The sequence below is a fragment of the Melospiza melodia genome, chromosome 24 (genome assembly GCF_035770615.1).
Source record: "Melospiza melodia melodia isolate bMelMel2 chromosome 24, bMelMel2.pri, whole genome shotgun sequence".
Taxonomy (NCBI): domain Eukaryota; kingdom Metazoa; phylum Chordata; class Aves; order Passeriformes; family Passerellidae; genus Melospiza; species Melospiza melodia.
Genome location: NC_086217.1, coordinates 4,546,668 through 4,570,348, shown reverse-complemented (window position 1 = coordinate 4,570,348; position 23,681 = coordinate 4,546,668). Strand labels below are relative to the sequence as shown.

Genomic DNA, 23,681 nt, shown 5'->3' with positions numbered 1-23,681 from the left:
GTGAGGGGGGAAACGAAGTTAAACCAGGAAAAGACTTCATTTGTTCTGGGTATTAGATAAATGATATCATCAGGAATTGGCCCAGGGTCAAGGCAGTTCTTTAAATAAATGGTGACAAAGTTCTAAAGCCACAATAACTCATGTATTTTTACTTTTATCACTCAGTGTGGGCTTTGATGTCTAACAGCAGCTTCTGGTTACAGTATTAAAGCTATTAGAAGTTTGGGGGTTATCTTGGCATTAGACTGCAGGTTTTTTCTCCCCAGAAGTTCATGATTTTGGGGGAGGGGATGATCCAGGCAGAAAATTTGGCATTTTATGTGTAAAAGCGTTAGAAATGGGTTTTATGCAATAGTTGTGAGCACCTTTGCTGTTACCAGCAGATGTCACTGTGGATAGCAAATCCCAGCATTTAGGAGACAAAGGAGGTAATTTGCTAAATGAAAATTCAGCCTTTGAAAGTAGATTGGAGGGGGGGGGGAAGGCAAGAATATTTTTCCAGCAACAGACTTCTGTGAGCAAATAAAAATGGGTTTCTCACTAATGAGGACTTGTGGTTTTGCCCACTCTAATGCTGTGTTTGGTGGCTGCCTTCACCAGACTTGGGTGAGTTCCTGGTGCTCTGTGTGACCTCGGAGGGGGTGTCTGTGGGTTTGTGCTGCTGCTCAGCTTTATTTGGAAAGCCTTTAGTGTTTGGAGGGAGGGGAAAGCAGCAGTGATGTGCTGCAGTGTGTGTGTGAGTGCAGGGAACTGGCCGTGGAGGAAGTGGCTTCATTAAGGTTGATTTGGAGGGGGGAGCAAGATGAGGAAAAAAATTGCCCAAATGATTGGCTGGGAGAATAGCTCTGAATTATGGGATCCATCTGTTTCCTGTAATGAATTCATAAACCCATCAAACAATGACCTGAACGAATTGCTGAAGGAAAAAAATAATACACTGGCATGATATGTTTAACGCAGTGAGGCATTGGCATTGTATAATCAAAAATTCTCCTCACATCCAGCACTTTGTAATGGAGCTGCTGTGTTTAATAGAAGCTGTAAATAAATCCTGTCACAGTAGCAGCCAAGAATGCATTTCTGGGTTTAACTGTTTCTCTTCTGGAATGTCTGGTCCTGGAAGGCTTTAGAAATGCAAGTTTTATAGAGCTGGAGTGGGGGATTCTGAAATACAGAGACATGTTAATGAGGTGAATGAAAGGAAAAAGCTGCCATAAATCAGTATTATGTGGCTTAACCAGTTTCTTTCATTTATGCATGTTCTTTCCTTATGTCATAGAAATGTACTTAAAAGCTATTGTTGTAATTGAAATCTGTTGGACTGATCCTATTCATTATATTAATAAAATCCACCTACAATTGCTCGTAACACTTTTTTATGCAGTTGGGATTCCCGAGATTGTAATCATCAAAAAGCATATGGAGTAATTATTGGATTTGTTTGGGTAAAATTGGATTAAGAAGTTTAGATACCATTAAGTACTGATAATTATTACAAGCAAGCTCATTGTTTAGTGTGTGTACAGCTCGGAATGGAGAGTAAGCAGATACCCATCACAAACATCTTAAGAGCAAGCAATCTCAAGGCTTTCATTTTATGCCTTTAATTGTATTTTTGCAAGAGCCTTTCCACTTAAATGTTTTTGCTTTAGCTCTTTATTCACGTGCTGGTTATGAAAATCACTGCCTGTTAAATCCTTTCCCCCACATGATTTAAACAACATTTTTTGCATTCAGCTATAAAATGGCTAAAATCTGTGTTTTAATTCCTGCCTTTGCAGCAGCTGCCCACATGCCATTAGCAGTGACAGTGGGTTCCTTGCAGGTGGGAGGGTGGGCAGGCTGCTCCTGGGGCTGCCAGGGCTCTCTGGGGGTTGGCAGCTCTGCCCTGGTGCCCACAGTGGGTGCTGCAAGGGGCACCCACCATCTCAGGGTGTGGGATGGCTTCATAAAGATGCTGTTATTGCCAATATCACACAGCAAAATTCAGAATTAGGACAGCCAGGGCAGACACTTGGAACATTTGGTATTTCTCACAGTGCATATCAAGTGAAAATTTTGCTGGTTAAACATTGCTGAGGATGGCTTTTAGAACACAGTCATATTGTCTTTGTAATATATATTCTCTAAGTATTGTTGCTGTGTTTGAAGTCTAAATTCCAGTCTGGTATGAAGCTGGAATTTAGGGCTCAAGCCCATTCTTGTGATGTTGTGCACTCTTCTTGCTTTATTCCCTGTCATTTTGTAATCAAGCAGTTCTTTTCCAGCTACCATGATTTGTAGACATAGTATTCTTGCAAGAGCTTCCATTTAAGCACTCTTTAAAGAGATTTTGATGTACAAAAAAAAAATTACTTTGCTGTGTTGATTAGAGAAAAAAAACAGGAGCATGAATATGCAGAAATATTTTCATTCTAAAATAGTGATAATTTGATTTTCTTTGTTCTTTTCTCTCATCTGTAATTCAGATATGTGGAGGGAACATTGTCTCTAACATTGGGAAAATGGGTTTCTCTGGCCTCACCTTTGTGATGAAACACCTTTGTTTACATTAAAGTGAAAAGTGTTGTCTATTCTATGACTCAGTGATAGAATAGTGATTTCTAAAAGATATATCTATATGCCCACCTCTGTGTAAGTATCAGATGTGATTTATATATACAATATTGAGAATATAATGCTTTTTAAAAAGCTGCCTGTCTTGTTCTCTAAAATACCTTTCCAGTTAATTAATATTCCTCATGAAAATCTCGGGGCCAGACAAATCCCAGCTCTGCTGGCATGGTGCCAGTGAGTGGTTTCCATTCTCTTGTCCTTTTCCTCCTCTTGCCTGGCATTTCCTCTCAGCTGCTGGCACCAGGGGGTGTGTGCTGGAGCAGCTCCCTGGCTGCCATGCTGGGTTATTTTTGGTTGATCAGCCTGTGTCTGCAGTGCTCTGAGTGAACCTTGTGGTAAATGACTTTGCAGAAATCCTGAGTCCTTCAGATCTCACTGGTTGTAAATGTTTGCATCTCTGTAATGGTGGTGGTAGTAGAGGTAAATGCTTACATTGCAGTACCAGTAGTAGCAGAAGCAGTAGGAGTTAAAATAAACCCATTGCAATGAAGTCAGACTTATTTTCTTTCACATCAATTATCTATTTGTATTGTGGAAACAGAATAGTTTTCATATGCATGTTGAATATGCAGATTTGGTATTTGAAAATAATTACTCTGCATACCACAATACTTTCTAGCTACTTTTTAAATTTCAAAACATTCTGTTTAGGTGACAAAGCTAAGGAAGGTTTGTTCTCTGCTCTTCAGGTATTAGTAGTACTTCAATTTTTTTAATATTCTTAGAGTTCCTTTTTTTGTTCAGACAGAGTCACAGGTGAAAGTATTTAGGCTTCCAAAACAAATAGCTTGGAGAAGTGAAGGGCTGATGGCTCTGTCAGACTTTTTGGCATATTTTACTTGGTCAAGTCCCTGCTTGTTTTGAAGCCACCCTGGGCATTCCCTTGGTGCTGATCACTGCTGCAGCTGTAGAAGTTGTTCTGTTTTCTCAGTGTGTCAGAGCCTGGAGAGAGGCTGTGGGTTTGTAGTGGCTGTGACAGAATTCAAGCTACATTTGAATACTGTCCTTGGGCACTCCTGGGGAGGGTCCTGTGTGAGGCCAGCATTTGGGGGATGTTCCATGTGTGTCCTTTCCCACTCAGCATATTCTGTGACTGAGAGAGCTGCAGTTTTGCACTTGTTGGATGTAACTTGTGATGAAGAGAGTTCCTCTGTGTGACCAAAGAGCTGCTGCCAGGTGAGCTGAGCCAGGGCTGCCATCCCCCAGCACCATGCCCACTCCCTCCTGTCCCAGAGGGACCTGGCACTGCTGGTCACTGGTGCCAGGTGTGCAGGCACGTTTCAGGGCGGCCTGGCTGGCTCACTGCAGGCTGGGCTAGTGTGGGAGGCATCACATCTGCCTGGAGTGAGGATGTTGGTGGCTGGGATGTCCTAAGTGTTTGATGCTAAGGTTTGGATAAAGACCACAAGAAACCCAGTTTGTGTGAGTGCTGAATAAGCTGGTGGATCAGATCTTTTAGCTTGTTTGTTTGGGAGCTTATTAGAAGCTTGAAAATGTTTGTTTTCATGGATGTAGGCCCTGGGATTTGATGTTAATATTGGCAAGGTCACCCCCGGACTAAAAAAGGCAGTGGTGGCTCAAGGTGGGTGCAGCAGAAATGAGTGTTCTGTTCAATACTGAATTGTCAAAGCTTTATTTTCTCCTCCCTCCTGTTTTAAACCATTCAGATGATTTCTTTCAGTAAGGCATAAAAGCTTCCAGTACCATCACAGAGAGCAAACCTACACAAAAAGTAACACACTCTGCCAACTTCTCAATGGCTGCAAACCACCAGTTTACCTGTTAGTTAAAAACCAACCTGATAGCTTTTCAGATCCTAAACCAAAGATGATTCTTGTTTTCCCCCCTAGTGCCAGAACCTATTAAGACCAGTTTAAGCCAGCCCCAACCTGCCGGTACCGGTACCAGTACTTCCACCAGCACTCTCACCAACAGCAGCAATGGCAAGCGCACCTCTGCCAATGGGCAGCAGCCTGGTGTTTTAAACCATACAGATGATTTGTTTCAGTAGGGCATAAAAGCTTCAAATACCATCACAGAAAGTAAACCTATGCAAAAAGCAACAAACTGCCAACTTCTCAATGGCTGCCAACCATCAGTTTAGCAATTAAAAACTTAAAAACCAACGAGATAGCTTTTCAGATCCTAAATCAATGATGATTCTTTTCTTTTGCCCTAGTGCCAGAACCTATTAAGACCAGTGTTACCTGTTACAGTTAAAAACCAACCTGATAGCTTTTCAGATCCTAAATCAACGACGATTCTTTTTTTTCCCCCCTAGTGCCAGAACCTATTAAGACCAGTTTAAGCCAGCCCCAACCTGCCGGTACCGGTACCAGTACTTCCACCAGCAGCAATGGCAAGCGCATATCTGCCAACAGGTGGATGGTGAATTTCAAAATTCAGGCAGCAGCCTGCTGTTTTAAACCATAAAGATGATTTCTTTCAGTAGGGCATAAAAGCTTCAAGTACCATCACAGAGAGCAAACCTACACAAAAAGCAACACACTGCCAACTTCTCAATGGCTGCAAACTATCCATTTACCTGTTATGGTTAAAAACCAACCTGATAGCTTTTCAGATCCTAAACCAATGATGTTTCTTTTTTCCCCCCCTAGTGCCAGAACCTATTAAGACCAGTTTAAGCCAGCCCCAACCTGCCGGTACCGGTACCAGTACTTCCACCAGCACTCTCACCAACAGCAGCAATGGCAAGCGTGTGTCTGCCAACGGGCAGCAGCCTGGTGTTTTAAACCATTCAGATGATTTATTTCAGTAGGGCATAAAAGCTTCAAGTACCATCACAGAAAGTAAACCTATGCAAAAAGTAACAAACTGCCAACTTCTCAATGGCTGCCAACCATCAGTTTAGCAATTAAAAACCAATGAAATATCTTTTCAGATCCTAAATCAATTATTATTCTTTTCTTTTGCCCTAGTACCAGAACCTATTAAGACCAGTTTTACCTGTTACAGTTAAAAACCAACCTGATAGCTTTTCAGATCCTAAACCAATGATGTTTCTTTTTTCCCCCCCTAGTGCCAGAACCTATTAAGACCAGTTTAAGCCAGCCCCAACCTGCTGGTACCGGTACCAGTACTTCCACCAGCAGCAATGGCAAGCGCATATCTGCCAACAGGTGGATGGTGAATTTCAAAATTCAGGCAGCAGCCTGGTGTTTTAAACCATAAAGATGATTTCTTTCAGTAGGGCATAAAAGCTTCAAGTACCATCACAGAGAGCAAACCTACACAAAAAGCAACACACTGCCAACTTCTCAATGGCTGCAAACTATCCATTTACCTGTTACAGTTAAAAACCAACCTGATAGCTTTTCAGATCCTAAACCAATGATGTTTCTTTTTTCCCCCCCTAGTGCCAGAACCTATTAAGACCAGTTTAAGCCAGCCCCAACCTGCCGGTACCGGTACCAGTACTTCCACCAGAACTCTCACCAACAGCAGCAATGGCAAGCGTGTGTCTGCCAACGGGCAGCAGCCTGGTGTTTTAAACCATTCAGATGATTTATTTCAGTAGGGCATAAAAGCTTCAAGTACCATCACAGAAAGTAAACCTATGCAAAAAGTAACAAACTGCCAACTTCTCAATGGCTGCCAACCATCAGTTTAGCAATTAAAAACCAATGAGATATCTTTTCAGATCCTAAATCAATTATTATTCTTTTCTTTTGCCCTAGTACCAGAACCTATTAAGACCAGTTTTACCTGTTACAGTTAAAAACCAACCTGATAGCTTTTCAGATCCTAAACCAATGACAATTCTTTTTTTTCCCCCCTAGTGCCAGAACCTATTAAGACCAGTTTAAGCCAGCCCCAACCTGCCGGTACCGGTACCAGTACTTCCACCAGCACTCTCACCAACAGCAGCAATGGCAAGCGCGCGTCTGCCAACGGGCAGCAGCCTGCGGCGTCCCGCTACCTGCCCCGAGAGGTGCCTCCCCGCTTCCGCCAGCAGGAACAGAAGCAGCTCCTAAAGCGGGGGCAGCCACTGCCCACCGGGGCTCTCGGTGCCCCCGGCCCGGCGCCGGGCACGGCAGCAGCAGCGGGAGCCAGCCCTCCTCCTCCTCCTCCTCCTCCTCCTCCTCCTCAGCAGGGAGCAGCGGCACAGCAGCAGCAGCAGCATCCCGGCAAGGCGCAGCCAGGTAAGGGCAGGACCGGGGGAGCGGCTGCTGCAGCAGGGAGCTGCCTCCTCCACTGCTGAGATTGGTTTAAATGCTATTTGAAAATTTTGTTTTAAAATGCCATTTTCAAATTTCGTCCTAAAATGCCACTTGAAAATTTTGTTTAAAATGCCATTTTCAAATTTTGTCCTAAAATGCCACTTGAAAATTTTGTTTAAAATGCCATTTGAAAGTTCTCGTTTTAAAATGCCATTTGAAAATTCCCGTTTTAAAATGCCATTTTCAAATTCTGGTGTTAAATGCCAATTGAAAAGTCTGGGTGTAAAATTCCATTTGAAAATTTCATTTTATAATGCCATTTTGAAATTCCGATTTTTAAGTTGCCATTTGAAAATTTTGCTTTAAAATGCCATTTGAAAATTCTCGTTTTAAAATGCCATTTGAAAATTCCCATTTTAAAATGCCATTTGAAAAGTCTGGGTTTAAAATTCCATTTGAAAATTTCATTTTATAATGCCATTTTGAAATTCCGATTTTTAAGTTGCCATTTGAAAATTTTGTTTTAAGATGCCATTTGAAAATTCTCGTTTTAAAATGCCATTTGAAAATTCCCATTTTAAAATGCCATTTTCAAATTCTGGTGTTAAATGCCAGTTGAAAAGTCTGGGTGTAAAATTCCAGTTGAAAATTTCATTTTATAATGCCATTTTGAAATTCCGATTTTTAAGTTGCCATTTGAAAATTTTGCTTTAAAATGCCATTTGAAAATTCCCGTTTTAAAATGCCATTTTCAAATTCTGGTGTTAAATGCCAATTGAAAAGTCTGGGTGTAAAATTCCATTTGAAAATTTCATTTTATAATGCCATTTTGAAATTCCGATTTTTAAGTTGCCATTTGAAAATTTTGCTTTAAAATGCCATTTGAAATTTTCCTTTTAAAATGCCACTTAAAAATTTTGCTTTAGAAATCCATGAGAAAATTTCCTTTTAAAATGCCGTTTTAAAATTCTGGTTTTAAATGCCGTTTTGAAATTTCGTTTTAAATTGTCATCGGAAAATTCTGGTCTTTAAATGTCATTTGAAAATTCTGGCCTTGAAGTGCCATTTGAAAATTCCCTTTTTTAAATGCCATTTGAAAATTCCAATTTTAAAATTCTGTTTTAGAATGGCATTTTTAAATTCCAGATCATATTCTTTCTCGTAACATCTTCTTATTTGAGGATTACTTGCAATTCTTGGCCATATACTCCTATTCTGACACAATGTGCCATTTCTGGCATCCACTTGTAAAATATTTTTTTGTTTGTTCATGTGCTCAAAGCTGTGGGGTGTTCCTCCAGTTTGGTTTTTTCCCCCCTCGTGTTTCTTTGGTAGCTGTAATGGATCTTCAGGAAGTGTAAATATTTAGTGGTGATTCTTACAGAAGCATTGGTAATTTGGGTGTATACAGGTTCTGTCTATCATTCTGATAATTTTAAAGTTTCTTGATCAGTGTTTTGCAAGTTTGTGAATAAGGAATAGAAACTTATGTTCTGTCGTGACATTTTTATACCTTTGGTTATGCTCTCAATTATTATTTTCACCTTAGGAAAAGAATAGTTTGGGAAAAGTAGTTGAGTGTCTTAGGCCTTTTTACCACTTCATTCTGTCCTTTGCAGGTCCCAGAATGGTTTGAGTTGGAAGGGACTTTAGGGAACAGCTATTTCCAGCCCCCTGCCATGGGCAGGACACCTTCCACTGTCCCAGGTTGCTCCAAACCCTGTCCAACCTGGCCTTGCACACTTCCAGGGATCCAGGGGCTTCTCTGGGCACCTGTGCTAGGGCTTTCCCACCCTCACAGGGAAGAATTTTATCTCAATATCCCATTTAATGCTGCCCTGTGCTGGTGAGAAGCCATTCCCCTTGTCCTGTCCCTCCATCCTTGGTCCCCAGTCCCTCTCCAGCTCTCCTGGAGCTCCTTTAGGCATTCCCTGGAGATCTCCCTGGATCCTTCTCCTCTGCAGTGAGCATCCCCAGCTCTCCCAGCCTGGCCAGAGCAGAGGGGCTGCAGCCCTTGGAGCATCTCCATGGCCTCCCCTGGACTTTTCTCTCCTGCTCTCCATCCTCCTGATGCTGGGAGCCCCAGAGCTGGACACAGCACTGCAGGTGGCTCTCAGACTCACAGGCCTTTCTTTGGCTGTTGGAAATTGGATGTTGAGGAATAAATCCCTTCATTTTCCTGAAGCTGCTGATGGGAAATAAGAGCTCTCTTCAATGGTGTGAGCTTTGCAGTGGGGATGGGCTCAGTGCTGCACATCCCCTTTTCCATCTCTGCTTTGTGTGGATGTCAGGCAAAGCAGGGATTGTTCTGCCATACAGTTATCCATGGCTTAACAAAGTGATCTGGACTAAATAATGAAGGAGGGGTTTGATATCTTGAATATTAGTCATGTCTGTGTGATCTCAAGTGTTGCTCATTATCACTCATTAGCACTGTCAAACATCACAAAATCTGGATCTGAACTGTCTGCAGTTTTTCCCTTTGGGCATTAGTGAATCTTTCACTATTTTTGCTGCTGAGCAGAACTACAACAGAGAAAATTCTTTGGTGTTGTCCTTAGAAGTTTTAGTTAGATAAGAGAATAATCTCTCTCTGAAATTACAGCTTCTATGGTTATTGAAATGCATTTGAAAATATCACTCAGCTACTCCCCAGAAACCTAAAACTGAACAGACAAAATGAAACAATTTATTATTTATTAAAGTGGTTCTTTTTTAGGAAGGGTAGAGATTTTGCTTCTGTATTCTCAAGTATTTGGCTTTAGTGAGATGGAAAGTAATCATTTCCCAGCAGTTCTCTAACTTTTCTGACAGCAATCTTCCCTGCAAATCCCAGTTCATCAGGGATGGTTCTGACATTCTTGGCTTCTTCTGGATTGGGAAATGTTTGTTAACTGTCAGACTAATGTTCTGTGGCAGAGATATGTTTATTATTTTATTATCAGAGCTCTGGAACCATAGAAATCATAACATATTCTGAGCTGGAAGGAGCCCTCAAGGATCATCCAGTGCAGCCCCTGGCCCTGCCCAGATCCCCCAACAGCCCCACCCTGGGCATCCCTGGCAGCCTGGGGGCTGTGCCCATTCCTAGGGAGCCTGGGCAGTGCCCAGCACCCTCTGGGGGAAAAACCTTTCCCTAAAATCCATCCCAACCTCCCCTGGCACAGCTCCAGCCATCCCTCAGCTCCTGGGGAGCTGAGATTGGAGCTGCCCCTCTCATCTTTATTTATGTGGCACACTCAGAGCAGCCAACTGCAGTGGCTCAGGCTGCCTGAGGGTCAGGAGGTTTCTTCCAGGCATCCTTGTAGATGGATCTGAAGCATCTGTGTTTGAGTTTAATGAAACAAAGGCCACTGTAAATCATAACATAACTCATAAAAGAACTTTCCTTGTAAGACTGTAGTACGAGCTGTCTGACTTTGATCTTGCCAGATGCATTTCTACCTTGAGGCTTTATTTTTTCCCAATTCCTATTTTAACTTGCTGTATGTGTAGTATTGGCAACCCTCAGCAGATGTTTTACACTGTTGAATTCGTTCAGGGGGTTTTATTTTTCTTGCTTCTTTTATGTTACCATTGGAAAAATTCAGAGGACAGTCAAGGTTAGTAGAAATGAGAGGAAAAGAAACAGTGCAGCAGCTTTTCAGCTTCATTTTATCTTACTGCCCCAAACAAGTTAACCAAGATCAAACTCTTTGTAACAGTGTCACTTGGCATCATAATCATGGAATGGTTTGGGCTGAAGGAACCTTAAAGCTCATCTCAAAAACTGGGACACCTCCCACCAGACCAGCTTGCTCCAAGCCCTGTCCAACCTGGCACCAGTGTCCCACCACCTTTACAGTGGAGAATTTCTTCCTAATATTTCACCTAAACCTACCCTTCTTCAGCTTACAGCCATCCCCTGTGTCCTGTCCCTCCATCCCTTGTCCCCTCCAGCTCTCCTGGAGCCCTTCAGCCTCTGGAAGGGGCTCTGAGCTCTCCCTGGAGTCTTCTCCAGGTGAACATGCCCAGCTCTCCCAGCCTGGCTCCAGAGCAGAGACATTTCCATGGCCTCCTCTGACCTTACTACTCTGAGTAAATAATTTCTCCCTCACCTCAAATCTAAACCTGCAATTTTAATTACTCATAGCAGTTTGTCCATAGAGTCACAATTGTCCTGTTGCTCTTTACTCTGTAAAGTCAAAACAAAAGATTTCAAAGGCACCACAAGATCTGCACCCTTTGGAACAGGATCTTAACCAGACTAAATCTTGGCTACCTTTTGTCTGCTGACACAAGGTGGAGATTTCTTTTGGAGAATGAAATGTTTGGAGATTTCAGTGCTGCCCTTTTGCACTCAGAAAGAACTTGCTGAATTCTGGAGCTCACGTAGTTCTTTCCAGCAGGTGGAGCATCAGCTCATTTGGTGACTGAAGGCACAGGAGGAAAAAAGAAATGTCCAGCTCAGTTTATAATGACAGCAGCTCTGTGCCTGGCTGCCCTGGGGGGCCAAGGAGGAGTATCTCTCTCCTGAGAGACCTTTGTTGCCATGAATTGCACATATCCACAATCTTACTCAGTCTCTCACACAGACTCTTGTTTTAATCTTGTCAAGCATAAAGAGGAAAGAAGTAGGAAAAATATCCAGGGAAGGCCAAAGCCTTTTTATCACAGCTGTTGGGGTTTGAGTGACTGTTAGATTTAGAAAAAAAATAGGGAATTCTGTATCCTATAAACATGAAGATTTTCCCAGAAATCTTCATCTGGTGTGGTTTTGTGAATATGAAAATGAAGAATTTTAAACAGGAGAATTCTCACCAAGAAATACTTAATCAAAAGAAAGTTTTTTACCATCCTCCTCTCAGCATCAGTAGGAACTGTTTTCTTTAAATGTCTGTTTCTTGCTCCCTGGATATTTAATTTACTGAAGAGTCTGCAGGTAAAAGTTCTCTGGGGAAATGATGGGAAGGAAAAAAAAAATCAACTTGTCCAGAAGAGTCAGTGTAGGTACCTGAGCCATGTGTGCAGAGGAATTTTGTCTGTCTGAACAGCACCTGAAGTGTGGAGAGGGATCCCTGCAGGGGCATGACTGGGACATGCCAAGGATGTCAAGGCAGAGATGGAGCAGTGCTCAGGGCATTATTGGCCACACTCAGGGTGTAAATGCAGAGATGGAGCAGTGCTCAGGGCATTACTGGCCATACTCAGGGTGTAAATGCAGAGATGGAGCAGTGCTCAGGGTGTTATTGGCCATACTCAGGGTGTAAAGGCAGAGATGGAGCAGTGCTCAGGGCATTATTGGACATCTCCAGGGTGTAAAGGCAGAGATGGAGCAGTGCTCAGGGCATTATTGGCCATACCCAGGGGTAAAGGAGCACCGCTCAGGGCTCCCTCCCTGTCCTACCCTGCCCAGAGCCCCTCAGACCTGGGCTGGCTTCTTTAGGCTCATCACAAACCACAGCAGCACATTTTAATGGATGATCTGGTGTAATCAAAGTGTCAGGATTGTCCTACATGAGCATCTTGAACCCAGAAGAATTTTGATGTAAGTTCATGTCTGTAGCTTTTCTTCTTACAGCTTCATATCCCTTCTGAGTTAATTTGTAATTATGCCTCCATGCTCCTTTCAGGCCTTATTTTTAACTACCCAGGTGCAAGAAATACTGTTAGAGAGTCACTGCCAGTCTCTCCACTCTAACAATCACACTATTTTATCTCTTTATTCTCTTATCAGCAGCCCCTGTTATCTACTGCCTCCGCCTATCCAAAACACTTATCAGAATTTAACTGCAATGTCATGAATTAAAAAGGATGTTCTGCCAATGTAAGGCAAGTGGGAATTAATGGCCACTAATATATTCTTTGTCAGGTTTATCACCTGGAAGTATCAGTGAAGTGGAAGAGAGTAGGGATTTTTTGTTTCTCTCTTAAGGTAATCTCTAAAACATTAACCAGACAAACTGTTATGAAATGAAAACATTTCAAATTGCATAGAATATTTTAGAAATCTTACCCCTTGAAAACAGTCTTTTATTCATTGTTAACAATTATGGAACTGTTTTTTGAAGTACTTTGGAGTAGAATAGTTATTTGTCTGGAATGTCTGTGTTGAGCCACAGAGCTTGTTCTTGACCTGCCCCCTTTGTAATCCTTTCCAGGATTACACTGAAGGAAAGCTGTATCTCTAATTTATGAGCAGTATTCTATTATCTAGTCCAGTTTGTTATTTTTAAAGTTGTGACTCTCTATCTCTTCCCACTTTGTCATCTAACTCCACCAAACAGGTGAGTAAATAACTTCCCTCATTAAGGTCTGAGGCATTTTCCTATTAATTGAATTATTGGAATGATCCTTTGCCACGTGATCTAAAAGAATTAGGATCATTTCTGGAAGCTACCATGGGAGATTAAAAATAACAAGTAATAGAGATTTCTTAGTTTCTTTACAAATGATGAATTTTATATGGGAGTTTCCAGGCAACCAGTGTGTTTGATGATTATTAGAGCAGAGATCAAAAGAAGTAATCAGTTCTCCAAGATATCTTTGACTTTCCTGAAATTCAGCAATGTGAAATCACCATCTGTCAACTCAAAAGCAACCTGCAGGAGTCAGGGTGGAACTTGTGCCCATCTTTTTATTGGCAACTAGATTATTTTGCAGTGGAGATCCACATTATCTGTTTCCAAAGTCCAGAAAGAAATGAGAGCAAATAACTCCTGCAGTAAATCAGAATGAGTAAACACACCAGTGTTGTGGGAACTCGAGTTACACTCTTAATTTCTTCTATCTGTTGTTTGTTGTGAAGTGAGAATTTGACAGCAGTTAGAAACAGAGATTTATTTTCCACGTGTGGGCTGATGCCAGATTTTGTGCTGAACTTTGTTCTTCTTTTCTCTGGAGCTGGAAGGTTTATTTTGTGTTTGAAGGTTTCTTTAGCTGCAGTTGAGAGATTCATGCTCATGGCATGGTGTGGTGTGCACCTTGAAGTGGGCAGCTGGAAATTGCTGAGTGCTCTTCTGTGACAGGTTAACTCTTACAATCCCTTTGTGTTAACTTTCATTTTAATAGTTTTTTAGGAAGCAAGATTAAAATATGCTGGTTACTGTTAAAATCATGTCTGACAATACTCATTCCAAACTCCAATCCTTTAACTGCAGTTACTTCAGAATTCCCTCAGAATTTTATTTGGTTGTAAAATCAAATTTGGAGAGAAGTTTTAGAGAAAGATTATCATGCCTTCAGTCAATATGGTTGGAAAACACTGATAAGCTTTGACATACAGTTGTTTCATCAGATCCAGCAAAGTGATGAGACCTTTCTGCTAAAGTCATGCTTGAAGAATTCAGTTTGAGCACTTCAGCTCATTGTGATTTGTAAGGGCTGTAGGTAAGGCTTGCACGTGCCAAAGAAGTTCTGAAATATATTAATAAAGTTTAATTTCAAAAGTCTGAAATAAGATTTTACTTGATCTCCTGGAGGCATTGCAAACAGGCTGAGCCTTGACAAACAAAGCACATGTGGAAAGTGCTTTTATGGAAATGATTTGCTGAACTTCACCTCTTTGGGCTCATATTCTGCAATTCCATTAGCAGTATATCTTTGCTGGCAAAACATTACTGTGCTTTTGCTTTTAGTTGGAAAGTTACACAATTAGAACCAGAGACTTTAAAATGGATTTATTCTGGATTTCCCAGAGCAGAGTTTTTAATCTGTAATAGTTGAAACACTAAAAGCTTTAAAGTAGAAATTTGGTAATATTAATTCATTGTGTTTGCACACTTGCTATGTATGTAATTTCACACTTTATATAGAAAATACACTTTAAAAAAATATCCACAATACCTTGATGATGTGCTTCATAGAATCATGACTGTTGATCTCAAATGGAGATGTTTCTTGGAAACACAGGAATTGGCTCTTCATGCTGCTTCAGTGGAAGGTGACTGTGTGTGACAAACACACAGTTCCATCCTGCAAGAAACTCGTGAGAGCTGCAATCCTTACTCTCCTCTGTTTGCCATGATTTGCAGAGCAGTCCCCTGTACATCACTGTCCACACATTTCTGTAATGTGGCTGTGGAAAAGTTTTCCTATACTGGGATCAAAACATGGGAAAAATCACCAGAATTTGGCAAATGCTGGTTATTTTAAAAATTTGAGAAATTACCAGAAATTTGAAAAATTACCAGAATCAAGAATTTGGCTTGATTGCATTTTTTGCCACTAGTGCCAGGTGTAGGTTCAGACAAAAGGAAGTTAAAACACCACACAAGGCCATAGATGTAGCAGATAACACTGATAAGGGATCTAACCCATGGCTCTGTCTCCTGGGTGAGGAACATTTCCTGAACTGCAGTGAGAGGAAAGTTGTGGGAAGTGAGTCTCAGCTACTTGAGAGTTTTGTCTCCCATTAAAATTTTAAAAAACTCATTTTAATGCTTTGAATACAAGAAAACGGCAATCTCCTAGCCCAAATATGGGCATTAGGAATGAAAAATGGTAGAAACTCATCAGTAAACTAATCTTTGGAACAAATTTTTCTGCATTGTGGATGTTATCTGACATCAGGCAGCAGAGCATGAAAAATAAATCTGCTACTTCAAATCTCTTTGACAGTGATTAGAATTTTGCACAGGGAGAAAGAAAAATAGAAATCTGTGGAAGGATAAATAACTGAGGTGCTTTTGTAGTTTTGCTGTCCTCACTTTCAAAGAGTGGGGCTGTACAAAAACCTGGCTTCTGCTTCAGGAGCTGCAGCTCCTCTCCAGCTTCACTGTGGATGGCTGTGCTGCAGGGACAGCCAGGGACAGAACTGCCCTGCTGAGGTGTCTGCGAGGAAGAAAAGGTCAGAAAAAGCCTGGCAAGGTGGTCAAATGTGCAGGTGGCAGCCTCTGATAAAGTATGTGAAGAGACCAAGTAGCAGGAGCTGTCCTGATGGTGGAGAAGTAAAAGGTACAACACAACTTAAAGTCACAGTGGCCAGGGGTGGGAAGAGGAGAAAGTCCCAGGTGCACACTCAGGTCATGTGAAAATTACAGGAAACCTGAATTTTTACAGCTCAGGAATTATATATAATTATACTAGGAAGAAATAAAGGCATTTGTAGCAGTTTGGAGGGAAAAGAGCCCCAAAGAACAAAAAGCTGAGTCTTTCATAAGTGAGTCAGTAGTAAGAGCAAGGGCAGTGGGACAGAGGGAACCACTGATGGGTGGCATCAGGAATACTTTAAATACCTTTCTCCTTCATCTGTAAACTCAGAACTAAAGCTAGAGTGAGTTAGAGACTTCAGGAAATATAGTTTCCAGTTGTGTGGAAATAATGACATGTCATCACGTGCATCATTCATCATGTAGCAGACTGAGCAGAGGAGGGATTGGAGCAATGTGGTCACTACAAGAGTGTGAAAACTACAAAAGAGAAAAAAGCCAACCCATGTTAAGAGGTGAGAAGATAGAACTGAGGAAGTGTAAATCAGCCAGAGTAACTGTTAGAATGATCCCAGGAGGGAAAAAACCCAAAACAGCCATTTCTGTGCATGTTGAACTTTTCAGGAGAGAAATGCAGAGTCACTGGGGATTGTGGAGAGGGGATGGTTAAACAACAGCCTTCAATAAATTTTTGGTTGAGACCAACTGGAGAAGAGTGCTAGGTAACAGAAAGGCAAAATTACAGTATGGAATACTGGTGATACAACTGGATAATTGGGTAAGAAATAAAGAAATATAAAATTTCTTTATTTTGGCCAGAGCAGCTCTGTACCCAAATACAGATGTGTGGGTCTCACAGTGCAAAAACGGGTCTGGTCACAGGGTAAGCTTGATTAATGTGTTAAAAAGAGAACAGAGCCTGAGGGATAGAGGCAGAGCTGTTCCTGAGGGACATGTGGGTAAGGCCTCTGAACTTTCCAACTGGAGGTAGAAGGAACCACTTGGAAGAAGCAGAGGAATGCAACAGGAATGGGTAGAAATCCTGGAGAAAAGCCTTGCAAAGAAGGAAGAAATCAGAGCTTCTGATTGAAAGGAAGATTGGAATTATAAATGCTGAGATACTTAAATGGCTGCTGCAGGGAAGGAAATTATACTTTCTATGTGCCTGTGAGGGATCAGATAAAAAATTATGGGCTAAATTTTCAACAAGGAAGATTGAGGGGGGACATTAGGAAAATCCTGGTGTTATGAAAGCAATCTTGAGAAGTGAGGTAGAGCACTTGGGAATGTGCAGGCTCCATTTCTGGAGGCTTCCTTGCTGGGCTGGGATAATGTCACCTTGTGTGTATCAGGAATAGTTCCTCTGACCAGGTGAGCAGGCTGCATCACCTCTCAAATCCCCATTTTTAGTCTTCAGGTATTAATAATTATGAATTTTAAATTTATGAGACACAGTCCCCATCAAAGTTTGGCCCAAGACAGGAAGGGAAAGGATGAGCTCTGCCAGCACAGTTAGTTGGAAGCTGCACTTCTTTTTGCTCCCAAGCTTTTTATTGCACTGTGACTCATTTCTTGGGGTTCTTCTTTGCCTTTCTGTGTGCCCTGACTGGCAAAAACAGTGCCCTTCAATAGATGCCCTATATAAGTACTTATCTTCATAAATTGGAGTTGATTATAGGAAGTTTATGTTATTTATAGGAAAAATACAAGGAACTCAGTTTTGACAAATCTTTTTAACTAATGGAAATTCCCATCATGTATAGTTAGTTTTAAAGGAATGTAATAATACCACAACAATAGTTCCAGTTAAAACTGTTCTTGCAAAATTGACTCTCAAGCCTAGTTCCTGGGTGCATTTGAAATAATTTTCTGACTAGAAACAAAACCAAACAGATTTGATTTCTATTTATCTGTTGTTTCTGACATGAGGTTGAACCCAACTGGTATTCAGACTATTGCAGAGAAACAGAAAATAAATGTCTTCAGGAGGAAACCAGCTATTTTCAGGAGTCCTTCAGTGGAGCAGCTCTTTAGCCAAGAATAGCAGCAGTGATTGTGCCTCAGTGATGGAGTGGCAGAGACCCTGAGAGCGTGGCCAAAGCTTTAAAGAGCCATGGTGAGATCCAGGACAGAGGGGCAACACTGCTCTGATGAGAAGTGAAACAGCACAGCTGAAACGTGCCCCATTTACCACATCATTAATATGTATTTGGGGCAGGTAGGAGGGGAAATCATCGTAAAGGAGCATATTGGGCATGCTGGAAGCTTGTGTGAATTAGCCATTGAGATCTGCACTGATAAGAGCCCTCTATGTGCAATTATGCATTTATGATGATCTTTAGGCCCTAAAAATGTAAAGCTGACCCCATTGTGAGTATTCCAATGCTGTGGAGGGAGCTGAGACTGCCATGCCAGCCCAGGGTGTTCCAAGATGGTCGGTCCGGCTGTGCAGGCAGCGCTCTCTCCTCTCTCCCTTCTCTCCTCTCTTTCTCCTCTCTCCCTTCTCTCTTTCTCCTCTCTCCCTTCTCTCCTCTCTCCCTTCTCTCCTCTCTCCCTTCTCTCCTCTCCCTCTCCTCTCCTCTCCTCTCCTCTCCTCTCCTCTCCTCTCCTCTCCTCTCCTCTCCTCTCCTCTCCTCTCCTCTCCTCTCCTCTCCTCTCCTCTCCTCTCCTCTCCTCTCCTCTCCTCTCCTCTCCTCTCCTCTCCTCTCCTCTCCTCTCCTCTCCTCTCTCTCCTTTCTCTTCTCTCTCTCCTCTCCCCTCTCCACTCTCTCCCCTCTCCCCTCTCTCCTCTCTCCGCATTGTTCAGGCAGCTCTTCCCTGCCTCTATAAACAACCGTGCCGCTGATTAATGCGCTCGCATTTGCCACTTAGAGCTGGTTTAGATAGAGGCAGGGAAGTCATTAAGGGCTTGGCAGCAGTCCAGGGTACATCTGGGACTTGGGAGCTGCCGCTGGGGCAGGGAGGAGGGCGGCGGGAGGGAGCTGGGGCAGGGGAGAGGACGCCTGGCACAGGAAGGAGCCAGGGCAGGGAGGAGAGCGATGAGGCTGGAGCTGGTACTGGAGCAGGGAGAGGGTGATGGGCAGGAGATGGGGCTGGGAGAGGAAGGAGGACACTGGGCAGGAGGCATAGATGGGACTGGGAAAAGGAGGAGGACACTGGGCAGGAGATGGGGCTGGGAGAGGGAGGAGGACACTGGGCAGGAGGCATAGATGGGACTGGGAAAAGAAGGAGGACAGTGGGCAGGAGATGGGGCTGGGAAAAGGGGGGGGGACACCAGGCAGGAGCTGGGGCTGGGAGAGGGGAGAAGGCATAGATGGGGCTGGGAAAAGGAGGAGGGCGCCGGGCAGGAGGCAGGAGATGGGGCTGGGAGAGGGAGGAAGGCACTGGGCAAGTGGCAGGAGCTCTGGGGCAGGAGGAAGGAGGAGGACTCGACTCCAAGCAGGGGCAGGAGGAAGGAGGAGGACTCGACTCCAAGCAGGGGCAGGCGTTCGGCAGCGCCCGCGTCTTGTCTTGGCTGACTTTCAAAAGCGGCAGAAAAGCAGCTACGGGCGCTAATTGTAGCCGGGTCCCGAAGTGAAAATGTTTTGTGACAGTTGAAAGAATTTAAAGAGGAAGGAAGATCGGTTTAGTGTCAGCTGCAATTAGATAATCAAAGCTTAAAAATCCTGCTCTGTTGATACCTTCACCTAGAGCCGGGGAGCGGAGCGGGGAAGGGGGAGGAGGGCTGTGCTGGAAAGGGCATTTCCATAGCCAGTGCAGCCGAGGCCCGGCCGAGCTCGCAGGTTGTCTGGGCGCGCGCTCGCACAGAGAGATTTTCTTGGCAGCTCTACAGGATGAGGCTTACACTGTACACAGCCGACATATTGAAGCCGGGAGCCCTGGAGAACGCAGAGGCAGGAGTAGAAACAGCTCTGCACACAATGTAGCGTCTCCTAGGATGGTTGGGCGGCTCCTTTCTTCAGGTATTTTATTACCCATCAGCCCTTTTTAGAGCCAAAAAAAGAGAGAAAGTAACCCTAACCCTGAGAAAATAGCGTCTGCTTCTGTTAAATCAATTTATTACATAACATTTCAGCGAGAGAGCAGCAGCACAGCGTCCTGAGCTTTTGGCTGCGTTTCAGGTTTGATAAAATGGCGTCTTCGCAGCGAGCTGCTTGTAAAGATATGTTGCACTGAGCAGAAAAATGCAATGATTTGATGTTTTCTACTGCTGCTTTTGTTTCAGAGGGGTAGCATTTAGTGGAATCTCTAGTAATAATGAAAAATCTTGTTTATTTTTTTGCTTGTTTTCTTAATGCATTTGAAAGCTTTCAGCATCAGAGGGAAGGAGCTACGTTTGAATGTCGTAGTGCGGAAAATGAAAAGGGGATAACAGGCTTTCCCCCGTGTGGGCTTAGCTATGGTTTAGTTTTAAAATAAATAAAGCTGCTTTATTCAATGCTTCCATCTCTTTTCTGCCTTTCCACATTGTGTGTGCTGTGCAAGATTTCAGCTTCCTCAATCCATGAGACTTGTGAGTGAGCTTTTTAGGGGCTTCAGATAGAAGCCAGTTTTCAAATCTGTCTCTGTGCCTAGAGCTGGATGCAGCAGGTAACCTGAAATGTTAGCACTACAGTTCCCAAATTTTCTGCTTTTTTATATTTTGTGATTCAGAGTAGATGCTTATGTCATGTTTTCTTTATGAAATTAGGCTACATTTGATTTAGCACTTTAAATGTTCCTGGCGATTCCTATTTGATTCAGATTTGGAAAAACTCATTTGTAGTATTTTAAAGATCTGCTCACGTTGAATTGAAAACTATATTTTGAGGAGGGGAGAGAAAATAATTTGCCCCTTTTTTCCTCCTATTCTGACTCAGGATCACTAACCTTTATGTGCCAAGGAAAATCCCCAGTGGGACTGTCAGCGGCCCTTGGGATTTTTCTGTGTTCTGCATGTCAGAGCAGGGAGCACCGTCTGTCATCTGTCCTTTGGGCAGCACAGGGCGAGCCAGGGGGTCTGGTTGTTGTTACGTGACAGACGTGGGCTGAAAAACAAAACAAGTCATAAGAGAGGAGTCACTGTTAGATCTGATTTAAAATGGGCTGAGCACAATTTATTAATAATGTTCCATTAAAAGTTCATCCCAGGCTTTGCCATTTCATACCCTGCCCGTGCTTTGGTTCCAAAGTCAGCTGAATGCTGTGTTATAGTTGGGGAGACAGGGTTTTACTGCACAGCATTTGAACTAATTATTGCAATGGAAGCTATGAAGATACAGTTAGTTTTAACTCACCTGAACTAAAAAAAATTAAATATGATTGTAAATGAGATTTTCAGAAGAGGAGGGAAGTTGGGGTCAGTTGCTTGTGCAGGCAGAGTATTTTCTTTTCTGAGAAATGCATGCAACAGCTTCTCCCATTTCACTCTACTCATATTTTGCACTTGTAATCTACGTAAACATTAAACTGATTTTGTAACTAATTATTCATTACCCAACACAGCCAAAAATGTTTTCTGTTTTTAATAAGTACTGAATTGAAGCTGGTCAAGTATGTTGGCTACAGTGCATAATAACACCAGCAATCTCCTCCCACCCCATTAAGGATATTATTTAAAAAAACAGCAATCCAAAACAAAACAACTCCCTCATGCTGTTATTTATACTGCTCAGAGCTGTGCATTTTCCAGGTCATGTGTATGGTTGCAGTTGGACAGAAGTTCTGTGCTTGTTAAAAACAAATTTAAGCCATTATCTTCAAATTAATATTTCCTTCCTGGTGGCTGAAGAAATGTTGTTGATCAGGGGAATGATATTTTATAAAAGATGCATAATTAAGATATTGAAACACAAAGTATTAATTTAAAAATAGTTCTCACTCTGTGGTGTCCCAGCACTAGGATTTGCTAACATGGAATACCTGTGGTTCCTGTTCCTTGTGCCTTGTTTACAGTCTTTGCTCAGCTCATAGAGGAGGGATAGAAATGCTTCTGGTGGACTCAGTGCTTTTATTTCACATCTTTGCATAAATAAAGAGGAACCCATTCTTAAGAATTTTGAAAATGAGTTTCCCATTTCAATCTTAACAGCTTTGAAAAGAAAACAAAATATTGTGCATTTCTGTGAACAGTTAGTTTCCTAGAAAGTTGGAGTAAATATGCTTTTTCAAAAAACAAGCAAATAAACAAGCAGAAAAGTTCTCTTGATTTAATCATATAAAATATTTCATATTCATTACTTTTCCCAAATGTTTAAGGTTGTTACAGATTAAGTAAGACTGTGCTAGTCATTATTTATTTCATAGCAGCAAGCCCCTTCTAGTTAAAATGGAAAAAAGCCTTTTTGTTATTTGCTTCTAGAGACAAGAATATCAAACTTACATTATTTTATTCAAGATCTGTATTCAAACTCTTGGTTTGTCTGACAGCTAAGCCCCAGCTTTTGCAGGTATCTGTTCATGCTGTGAAATTTTTTTCCCATTTTCTTCATATGTCTATTTCTTGCGAGCTTTATGACAGCAGCCTTGGTGTTACAACTGATTTTTCCAGTGTGTGTTGGACATTCTGAGGTTATTGTGAAGTTTTTTTCTGTGATTTTTGAGCTGTGATTTGTGGGAGGTGCCAGCAGGACCCCACTGCTGCTCCACAGTGGATCCCTGGTTTCACATCCCCTCCACAGAATTCCTGTCATCCCTACCACAGCCAGCACTGCCAGATTAGCCCATGGGTATTGTTGGGGGAATCATCTGAACCTCAGGGAGAGTGGGACAGGAAAGGGAGCACCTGGGTTTGCAAAGCCTTGGGAAGCCCAGGGGTTGGAGCTGCACGTTCCTGGTGGGATCTTGCCAAGTTGTGCTTGGCCAACCAAGCCCAGGCACTTGGCCATTTTCTACTCTTAATATGGTCATCTCTTTGGTTTTAATAGTTCTTCTCCATCATAATTTTATTTTCTTCATGGTTTCTCTTACTGCTCCATAAGATCTGGTCTTGTATTTAACAAATTGTTTTGTTCCCTACTCTCAGCAATCGTTCCAAGCTATTTTTTAATCTTCAGTCCCTCTCCTTCCCTTTATTTTGTCTCCTAAGTGTTCTCAAATTTGAGCACTGCTTTAACCAATGTCTTTGGGGAGAGGAGAAAGAAACTGATTGAACAAACAGCTCCCTTTCATCTCATCAGCCATGGTGCTGTGAGCATGGAGACGTCCTGGGTGCTCTCCTGATCCTCCTTCCCCAGCCTGCCCTGCAGGGCTCTGCTGGGGCAGCACCTGCACACAGAGCTGAGCTTTCAGCTTTGAGGAGACCTTTCATTGCAGCAATGGATTTCCAGCCACTTTCAAATCCTTCTGTCAGCCTCAAACGCAGCCCTGAGTCGCACCACCCACAGGGTTGAATAAAATCTCCTGTAACTCCTCTTATCTGATTCCTTGGTTGCCTCAACTTCTTTTCTTCTGGCCTGGCCCGCTGCTTCTTTTTTTCCCTTTGTTCATTCCTACTCTGCTAAGAATGTTCCTCGGCTCATTTCTCTGACCCTGCTGACCCTTTTTAAGTCCTTGCACAGCCTGCCTTCCCCTTCCATGTCTTATCTGGGATTCAGAGCTCGGTTTAACACCTGTGTAGCAAATCTTAGATCATCAGGTAAATGTTCAACGTGCTGTAGCAGTGGCTGTATCCATCCAGGAATAACTGGATGCTTTCTTCCTTTCCAGCCATTGCATGTAGAGGAAGGAATCCAGGTAAATAAATCCAAGTGGTTCTGTTCACATTCTTTCAGATTTTTCATGTGCTTGTCAGTTATTATGGAAGAAATTCTTCCCTGTGAAGGGTGGTAAGGCACAGGTGCCCAGAGCAGCTGTGGCTGCCCCTGGGTCCCTGGAAGTGTCCAAGGCCAGGTTGGACAGGGTTGGAGCACCTTGGGACAGTGGAAGGTGTCACTGCCCATGGCAGGGGGTGGAATGAGATGATTTTTAAGGTCCCTTCAAACCCAAGCAATTCTAT

At 42.6% G+C, this 23,681-nt stretch overlaps 1 protein-coding gene and 1 long non-coding RNA gene across 16 annotated transcripts in view; both read left to right on the top strand.

Annotated features, from left to right (window-relative positions):
- The window catches only part of LOC134428759 (uncharacterized), a 45,897-nt gene extending 41,305 nt beyond the window's left edge, over nucleotides 1-4,592 (top strand). The window contains exon 4 of the long non-coding RNA XR_010030453.1: nucleotides 4,467-4,592. This is a non-coding gene — a long non-coding RNA (uncharacterized LOC134428759). The remainder of the gene's footprint in view (nucleotides 1-4,466) is intronic.
- Nucleotides 4,593-6,411: 1,819 nt separating this feature from the next.
- Nucleotides 6,412-23,681, top strand: part of TNRC6C (trinucleotide repeat containing adaptor 6C) — a 59,407-nt gene continuing 42,137 nt past the window's right edge. For 6 of the 15 annotated variants that reach the window (XM_063175687.1, XM_063175698.1, XM_063175696.1 and 3 more), the window contains exon 1: nucleotides 19,453-19,668. In XM_063175687.1, the coding sequence (XP_063031757.1) occupies nucleotides 19,644-19,668 (25 nt within the window). In that variant the 5' untranslated portion in view covers nucleotides 19,453-19,643. Of the gene's footprint in view, nucleotides 6,780-19,451; nucleotides 19,669-23,681 lie in introns of those variants that run through there. The other 9 variants (XM_063175702.1, XM_063175700.1, XM_063175701.1 and 6 more) reach the window with 3 other exon arrangements.